The sequence below is a fragment of the Suncus etruscus genome, chromosome 15, assembly GCF_024139225.1.
Source record: "Suncus etruscus isolate mSunEtr1 chromosome 15, mSunEtr1.pri.cur, whole genome shotgun sequence".
Taxonomy (NCBI): domain Eukaryota; kingdom Metazoa; phylum Chordata; class Mammalia; order Eulipotyphla; family Soricidae; genus Suncus; species Suncus etruscus.
Window position 1 is genome coordinate 83,913,180 of NC_064862.1, and position 8,798 is coordinate 83,921,977.

The window sequence follows — 8,798 nt, forward strand, 5'->3', positions numbered from 1 at the left end:
CACAAAAAAAAAAAAAAAAAAAAAAAAAAAAAAAAAAAAAAAAATCAGAGGATCAAAGTAAGCAAACATTCACCAAAGATACCTTAATAGGGACAGAGATAAGACAGAGGTTTAGGTATTTGCATTGCATGCGGACCATCTTTGTTCCATCCCCACCACCATCACCAGGAGTGATTTCTAACTATAAAGCTGGAAATAGTTCCTGAGTGCTTTTGGGTACTGTCCTCCAAAAGACAAAGATAGATTAATACATCTGGGTCTGTCTCATACTGCAGCATTCTTCAGTTTCAAAAAGGATGGATAGTCTAGGGCCAGAGGGATAGGACTGCAAAGAGGGCATTTGCCTTGCACGTACCAACCCTGATTTGATCTCCAGCACCCCATAGGGCCCCCTGAGCACAGGGCCAGCAATGGCATGTTGGGTGAGGCCCACAAACAAACAAACAAACAAACAAACCTATAAACCCAAAAGCATATTCTTGGGTCTGAAGAAGCAGTGCATAGAAAAAGGCTTTTAGGAGAAAAACCCTAGTTTGGGGCCAGAGCGATAGCACAGTGCAGTAGGGCGTTTGCCTTGCAGACAGCTGACCCAGGACACACCCGGGTTCAATCCTTGGCATCCCATATGGTCCCCTGAGCGCTGCCGGGTGTGGCCCCAACATCTTTTTTTGTTTGTTTGTTTTTTGGGCCACACCCAGCAGTGCTCAGGGGTTACTCCTGGCTGTCTGCTCAGAAATAGCTCCTGGCAGGCACAGGGAACCATATGGGACACCGGGATTCGAACCAACCACCTTTGGTCCTGGATCGGCTGCTTGCAAGGCAAATGCCGCTGTGCTATCTCTCTGGGCCTGGCCCCAACATCTTAAAAAAAAAAAAGAAAGAAAGAAAAAGAAAAGAAAAAAAGGAAAGAAAGAAAAACCCTAGTTTGAACACACACCGCATTTAGTCGTCCCCTGAGCATTGCCAGGGGTAAGTCCTGAACCCAGAGGACTAGCCTTTGAGAACCATAATACCATAATGTGTGGCTCCAACTATCTCTCATCACCTCCCTCTAACGAGAGAGAGAGAGAGAGAAAGAGAGAGAGAGAGACAGACAGACAGACAGACAGACAGACAAGACAGAGGGACAGACAGACAGATTCTGGTCACCTATTTTGTGGGTTTATTTAGGAGTGTGGGGAGGGCACTTGTCTTGCACCCAACAACCTGGGTTCTATCCCTGGCATCCCATCGAGTCCCCTGGGGCCCTCCAGGACAAGTCATTCCTGAGTGCAGAGCCGGAAGTAAGGCCTTAGCACACTGGGTGTGGCCCCCAATCAAAGCAAGAAACAAAATTGTGAGAGGATCTAATCTCATTGATCTGGATGCTCCCTGTGTGGGGTCCGAGAGATAGCACAGCACATGAGGGGGAAGTGCTGGTCTTGCACGTAGTCAAGCCAACTTCCATCACGGGTGTCCCAGAAGGTTCCACTGAGTGATCCTTGAACCCAGGGCCAGTGGTCGATCCTGGGCACAGTCAGGTGTGACCCCAAAATAACCACAACAAGATTACTTGCACACACACACACACACACATGTACGTGTGCGCGCTAATTTTAGGATAATAAAAAAATAATTATCTCCAGGCAGCAGCTTGTGGACTTGATTATTTATTGATTTAATCTATATTTGTTTTTCAGTTTTAGGGGCCTCCAATGCCCCACCCAGCAATGCTCAGCAAGCTGTGGGCTAAACTACTGGGGACCCTCATGAGAACCCCGTAAGTGCGGGGCCTGGCCTGCACTTCCGTGTTGAGGAATTTGCCTGGACTGATCTGGTTTTCTTTCTTTTTTTTTTCATTCGTGGGCCACATTTGATGGCGCTCAGGGGTTATTCCTGAGGTTCAGGGGGCCATATGAGATGCTGGGGATCAAACCCGGGTTGGTCACATGCAAGGCAAATGCCTTCCCTGCAGTGCTATCTCTCTGGCCCCATTTCTCTCTTTCTTTTTCTTTCTTTCTTTCTTTCTTTCTTTCTTTCTTTCTTTCTTTCTTTCTTTCTTTCTTTCTTTCTTTCTTTCTTTCTTTCTTTCTTTCTTTCTTTCTTTCTTTCTTTCTTTCTTTCTTTCTTTCTTTCTTTCTTTCTTTCTTTCTTTCTTTCTTTCTTCTTTCTTTCTTTCTTTCTTTCTTCTTTCTTTCTTTCTTTTCTTTCTTTCTTTCTTTCTTTCTTTCTTTCTTTCTTTCTTTCTTTCTTTCTTTCTTTCTTTCTTTCTTTCTTTCTTTCTTTCTTTCTTTCTTTCTTCCTTTCTTTCTTCCTTTCTTTCCTTTCTTTCCTTCCTTCCTTCCTTCCTTCCTTCCTTCCTTCCTTCCTTCCTTCCTTCCTTCCTTCCTTCCTTCCTTCCTTCCTTCCTTCCTTCCTTCCTTCCTTCCTTTCTTTCTTTCTTTCTTTGTCTCTCTTTCTTTCTTCTTTCTTTTCTCTTTCTTTCTTTCTTTCTTTCTTTCTTTCTTTCTTTCTTTCTTTCTTTCTTTCTTTCTTTCTTTCTTTCTTTCTTTCTTTCTTTCTTTCTTTCTTTCTTTCTTTTTCTCTCTTTCTTTCTTATTTCTCCTTCTTTCTTTCTTTCTTTCTTCTTTCTTTGTTTCTTTCTTTTTCTCTCTCTGTCTTTCTCTCTCTCTTTCTTTCTTCTCTCTTTCTCTCTCTTTCTTTCTTTTCTCTTTCTTTCTTTCTTTCTTTCTTTCTTTCTTTCTTTCTTTCTTTCTTTCTTTCTTTCTTTCTTTCTTTCTTTCTTTCTTTCTTTCTTTCTTTCTTTCTTTCTTTCTTTCTTTCTTTCTTTCTTTCTTTCTTTCTGTCTTCCTTCCTTCCTCCTTCCTTCCTCCTTCCTTCCTCCCTCCCTCCCTCCCTCCCTTCCTTCCTTCCTCCCTCCCTCCCTCCCTCCCTCCCTTCCTTCCTTCCTTCCTTCCTTCCTTCCTTCCTTCCTTCCTTCCTTCCTTCCTTCCTTCCTTCCTTCCTTCCTTCCTTCCTTCCTTCCTTCTTCCTTCCTTTTCTTTCTGTTTTTGGGTCATACTGGTAGTACTCAGGAATCACTCCTGAGGGGCTTAGGGAATCACATGAGGTATTGGGGATTGAGTCCAGGTTGTCTGTGTACAAGACAAGTGCCCAGGGCCCGGAGAGATAGCACAGCGGCGTTTGCCTTGCAAGCAGCCGATCCAGGACCAAAGGTGGTTGGTTCGAATCCCAGTGTCCCATATGGTCCCCCGTGCCTGCCAGGAGCCATTTCTGAGCAGACAGCCAGGAGTAACCCCTGAGCACCACCGGGTGTGGGCCCCCCCAAAACAAAAACAAAAACAAAAAACAAAAAAAAAAACAAAAGCAAAAAAAAGACAAGTGCCCTACCTGCTGTCCTATAACTTTGGCCTGTTTTTTTTTTCTAATGACACTCGGGTTACTTCTGACTCTGTACTCAGGGATCTCTCCTGGTGGTAGCATAGGGATGCGGGTGATTGAACCTGGGTCATCTCATGCAAGGCAAATGACCTCACTGCTGTCCTATCGCTTCAGCCCCTCTTTCTTTTTCTACATTGCATTATTTAAAAAAATTTTTTTTTGTTTTTGGGTCACACCCAGTGACACTCAGGGGTTACTCCTGGTTATGTGCTCAGAAATCGCTCCTGGCTTGGGGGACCATATGGGAAGCCGGGGGTGGGGGGGTTTGAACTATGGCCTGTCCTAGGTCAGTTGTGTGCAAAGCAAATGCCCTACCACTGCACCACTGCTCGGCCCTTATCTAAATACTTTAAAATAAATACTATAAACAAAAATTTTTAGAGGCCGGAGAGATAGCATGAAGGTAAGGCGTTTGCTTTTAAGGCGTTGTTTTAAAAAAATAATTTTGTTTTTGTTTTTGGGTGGGTCACACCCGGCGGTGCTCAGGGGTTACTCCTGGCTATTTGCTCAAAAATAGCTCCTGGCAGGCACGGGGAACCTTATAGGACGCTAGGATTCGAACCAACCACGTTACGTCTTGGATCGGCTGCTTGCAAGGCAAATGCCATTGTGCTATCTCTCCAGCCCCTAAAAAAAATAATTTTTAAAACAGATACAGGGATAGTAAAATGGAGAAGTGCTTGATATTTTTACATCTAATTGATTACAGAATTTTCCAAAGATCCATCCAGGAATATCACTCCTAGGTAGGTATTGAAGAAAAATGAAAAAATAAATCCACAATAAAACTGTATGCAAATGTTCTTAGAGCAGCATTAATGATAGTTAAAATGTAAAAGCATTAATCCAGGACAAAAAGCTAAAAATGCAGTAAAGTAGAACTATACAATACAATGTTCTTCAGAAATAAAAATAGCATAAGAGGGGCTGGAGAGACAGCATGGAAGTAAGGCGTTTGCCTTGCATACAGAGGTACGGTGGTTCGAATCCCGGCATCCCATATGGTCCCCCCCGAGCCTGCCAGGAACGATTTCTGAGCATAGAGCTAGGAGTAGCCCCTGAGCGCTGCCGGGTGTGACCCAAAAACCAAAAAAAAAAAAAATTTTTTTTCTTTTTAAATATAAAGTTTTTTTGGGGGGGGCACACCCTGCGGCGCTCAGGGGTTACTCCTGGCTCTGTGCTCAGAAATCGCTCCTGGCAGGCTCGGGGGACCATATGGGATGCCGGGATTTGAACCACCGTCAGTCCTGGGTTGGTCATTTGCAAGGCAAATACCCTACCGCTGTGCTCTCTGTTCGGCCCTCAAAATAAAGATATTTTTAAAATATCCTTTTCTACATTGCATTGTTTAAAATATTAAAAAGTACAACTTTGGGGGCCAGAAGGTGTTTGCCTTGCATGTGGCTGACCCGGGTTCGAACCCGGGCATCTCATATGGTTCCCCGAGCCTACCAGAAGTAAATTTCTGAGCGCTGACGGATGTGACTTCCCCTAAAAAGTACAACTTTTGGGACCGGAGAGATAGCATGAGGTAGGGCGTTTGCCTTGCATGCAGAAGGACGGTGGTTCGAATCCCGGCATCCCATATGGTCTCCCGAGCCTTCCAGGAGCGATTTCTGAGCGTAGAGCCAGGAGGAACCCCTGAGCGCTGCAGGGTGTGACCCAAAACCCAATATTTATTTATATACACACAACTTTTGTTCTCTCCTTGTCCCCCACCCCTTCCCACCTCAATCTGTCCCCACAGCCGCTGCGGATGCAGTTACGCCGCTAGGTCACCAGATGGCGCCGCCGAGCCTCGCTGGCCCGGGCACGGATCGCGCGCACACACGGTGGGCGATGCGGAGGCGGTGCCATGAGTCAGCGGGCACTGCTGGCTGGGGGGCGCGGGGCTGGGCAGCCGGGGAGGCCTGGGCCGAGTCCAGACCCCAGGTTGGTGGCGGAGAGGGGGGACACAGCTGTGAGTCACCCGGGAGCCCCCGATCGACCGTGGGAGACCCGGTTCGTGATCCAGCTGCCGCCTCTCCCGCGCGGGGGTTGCATCTCTGCGGGCGCACACTTGTGGCCCCAACGAAGCGGTGGCCTTGCCGCCCGGGCACGCACCATTTCCCCCTCCTGCTTCCCGGGGAGACTCTCAAGCCTCGTGGGTGCAGAGTTGGGGCGTGCAGGGCCAGTCAGTCCCTCCGGATCCCTCATCATCTTGGTCCTGGCCTCAGTTTCCCCCCTACAACCTCTGCACCGAGTGACCGGCAGGGGACGCGCCGCAGAGTGGGGTTCAGCCACCTGCTTCTCAGGCGTGCCTCACCCTGAAACTCTTGGGGGGTGGGGAGGGAGCATCTAGGGTGCCTTAATGCTTGGAAGCCCCCATTTTGGGGGGCCTCGAGGTGACCTGCTTGGGGGTGCTACTTGTGGGAGCACTAATTTCTTGTTTGTTTGTTTTTTGTTTTTTTGGGGGGCCACACCCGGCGTTGCTCAGGGGTTACTCCTGGCTGTCTGCTCAGAAATAGCTCCTGGCAGGCACGGGGGACCATATGGGACACCGGGATTCGAACCAACCACCTTTGGTCCTGCATCGGCTGCTTGCAAGGCAAACGCCGCTGGGTAGCACTAATTTCTTTACCCCATGCATCTTGCAAATGCAGACAGGCCTGATGCTCTGATCTGGGGTCCTCTATGGGGGCACACACAAACATGATCGTTCCTCTGGTGGTTTCTCCCTGTGCACCCCTTAATTTTAGAGGTCACACCGGCGATGCTCCTGGTTCTGCACTCAGGGGATTGATTGCTCCTGACAATCATGGAACCATCTGGGGGTGCCAGGATCAAACCCTGATAGATCAACTGCGTGCAAAGCGAGAGCCCTCCCCGGAGATCAATGCAGAACCCCGAGAAAGTCACCAGGATCTGGGGTCCCCCACTAACAGGGATGCCCACTTAACATCCAAGCAAGACTCTGGCTCCCAAGGGGCAGGTTCCTGCAGAGCCTGAAAAGATCATGGGACAGGGACTCTCCAAGAGGGGATTCCAGGTCACTTCCCCTTACCCCTTTATCCAGCCCCCCCAAAAGTCCGGTCCTTCTCGCGCCCTGGAAATCCCGCGCGCGCCCCGAAACGCGGCTGCAGCTGCCGGGAAATCAGGAGAAAAAAACTTCTGCTTTTTTTTTTTTTTTTTGGCTTTGCAGCTTTCTGCAACTCTGACTCCGCCCCTTCCTCGCCCCCACGTGGGCGGCTCCGCCCCCTCCGCGCCTACAGCCAATAGCGGCGCCTTCCTTTATGGCCTTTTTTGAATAACCAATAGGAGGCGCCGGTGGGTCTCAGGAGCCACGCCCCCTTTGCGAGGTCTATATAAAAGCGGCTCCGACCCGCGGCGCTCACAGTCGGTGAAACTGACAAACTTCATCTTTGACATTTCTGCTCCCGGGATCACTCACTCGTCCTAGAGTCAGAGAAAACTGGAAGACTAAAAATAAATAACATTTTCTCTCCTTCTCCTCCTGTCTTTTTTTGGGAGGACGATTTCTCCGATTTCTGAAGGTCTTGGACGAGCGCTGAGACTCCGTGTCAAAGCTTAGTGGACTTTTTTACGCTTTGCAATTTTATTTTTTTCAAAATCTTTTTCTTGCTTTCCGCTGTGGATTATAACTGCAACATGACGCTGGAAGAGGTCGTGGCGTGCGACAACGCGGCGCAGAAGTAAGTGGCCGGGTCGGGCTCCTTCCCATGGGAAGAGGGGCTGGGGAGCACCGGCTGTCGGGATGCTGATTGCTTCCTTTCCGCCGACCCCCAGGATGCAGACGGTGAGCACCGCGGTGGAGGAGCTGCTGGTGGCCGCCCAGCGCCAGGACCGCCTCACGGTGGGGGTGTACGAATCGGCCAAGCTGATGAATGTGTGAGTCAGACCCCCCCCTTGTTGTTGCTGCCGGGGCGGGCGCGGGTGGGGACCCCCCTCCGCTCTGCATGCTCCTCTGTGCATCACCCCTTTTATCCTTGCACCCACCCCCGAACCTGTGGCCCTGCTGTGCATTGACAGCTTCTATGTCTACATAGTTGTCTTGATTTTGGGGTGGGTGGGTAGAGGTTGGGGTCTGCAGCCTCCATGGGTGACTGTATCATTTGCGGGTTCCACACCCGCCCCCCATCCAGCCCTGTACCCTTTCTCCGCCTCTGCCTCTCTGACACCTGCACGCGCCCCGAAGTCACCTGCGGTTTCTCATTCTTGCAAATGCAACCCCTTCGCCTCCCCTGGTCTCCCCTTCTTCCCAGCTGACCCGTCTCCTCCTCCTCCTCTCTCCCCCCCTTTCAGGGACCCCGATAGCGTGGTCCTGTGTCTCCTGGCCATTGACGAAGAGGAGGAGGATGACATCGCTCTGCAAATCCACTTCACCCTCATCCAATCTTTTTGCTGCGACAATGACATCAATATCTTGCGGGTGTCCGGCATGCGCCGCCTGGAACAGCTGTTGGGCGAACCCCCCCAAACGCAGGGCAACCCCGAGTCCGAGGACCGAGATCTGCATTGCCTCCTGGTCACGGTGAGCCGCCCCGCCCTGCCACCACCTGCACCCCTGTTTGTCAACAAAGAGGCACCGGCTGATCCCGGCCTCCAGCTCAGCGCCCAGCCACGCTTGGCATGTCCCGTGGGCTGCCGGACGGGATCTCATCACCCTCTGGGTGACTTGGAGCCCAGCCGGCTGTCCCCAGGGGTTCTGGGAGCTAGAGGTTCCCCATCCAACCACCAGGGCTCCCATAGAACCCTTCTTTATTTTTGAAGGGGGGGGCACACTGGGAAATGCTCAGGGCAGGGGGGTAGGAATGACCAAGTGGTGGCAGAGTTCAAACCTTCTTGCGTGCAAAGCCCTGAACCTTAACTTTCCCCCCTTCTTTCCCACCTCTCCCCCTGACAGAACCCTCACACAGAAACCTGGAAATGCAAAGACCTGACAGAAGTGGCCAGTTACTGCGAGGAGAGCAGGGGGAACAACCAGTGGGTCCCTTACATCTCTCTGGAGGAGCGCTGAGGTGCTTCCCATCACCACCAGCCCAGCTTGAGAACCTGTGGAGTTGCTGGCAAAAAAGAAAAAAAATAAATAATTGACCTCCCGTCCCCCCGACCCCGCCAGAGCACCCCCCCAGGAGAACCCAACCTCTAAGGTTGAGGGGGGGGGAAACCAAGAGGAGGAGGTGGAGGAGGAGGAAGATGAGGAGGAGGAGAGCCTGTGGTGAACCTTCCGAGCAAGCCGCAAGTCAGGAACAGCGCCACCAAGAGGCCAGCGAGAGCGAGAGGAGAAGAAGGGGGGTCCCCAGCCGGCAGAAGGGACCCCCCCTTAGGGCTCAGCCCTGGTGACAGAGCAGACTCCCGGGATGGAGTCACAGCATCTC

The 8,798-nt window shown here is 50.7% G+C and overlaps 1 protein-coding gene across 1 annotated transcript; it reads left to right on the top strand.

The window, feature by feature from the left end:
• Positions 1 to 7,019: 7,019 nt before the first annotated feature.
• Positions 7,020 to 8,528, top strand: GADD45B (growth arrest and DNA damage inducible beta). Its single transcript, XM_049789472.1, has 4 exons — positions 7,020 to 7,112; positions 7,207 to 7,308; positions 7,723 to 7,951; positions 8,324 to 8,528. Exons 1-4 carry the CDS (start codon positions 7,069 to 7,071, stop codon positions 8,435 to 8,437), a joined length of 489 nt encoding a protein of 162 aa, XP_049645429.1. The 5' UTR covers positions 7,020 to 7,068; the 3' UTR covers positions 8,438 to 8,528.
• The last annotated feature ends 270 nt before the right edge of the window (positions 8,529 to 8,798 follow it).

Coding starts and splice junctions, on each gene's coding strand:
- GADD45B (XM_049789472.1), top strand. CDS start 7,069: ATGACGCTGGAAGAGGTCGTGGCGTGCGACAACGCGGCGCAGAA. Junction 7,309..7,722: donor TCGGCCAAGCTGATGAATGT/GTGAGTCAGACC, acceptor CCCCCCTTTCAG/GGACCCCGATAGCGTGGTCC. Junction 7,952..8,323: donor TGCATTGCCTCCTGGTCACG/GTGAGCCGCCCC, acceptor TCCCCCTGACAG/AACCCTCACACAGAAACCTG.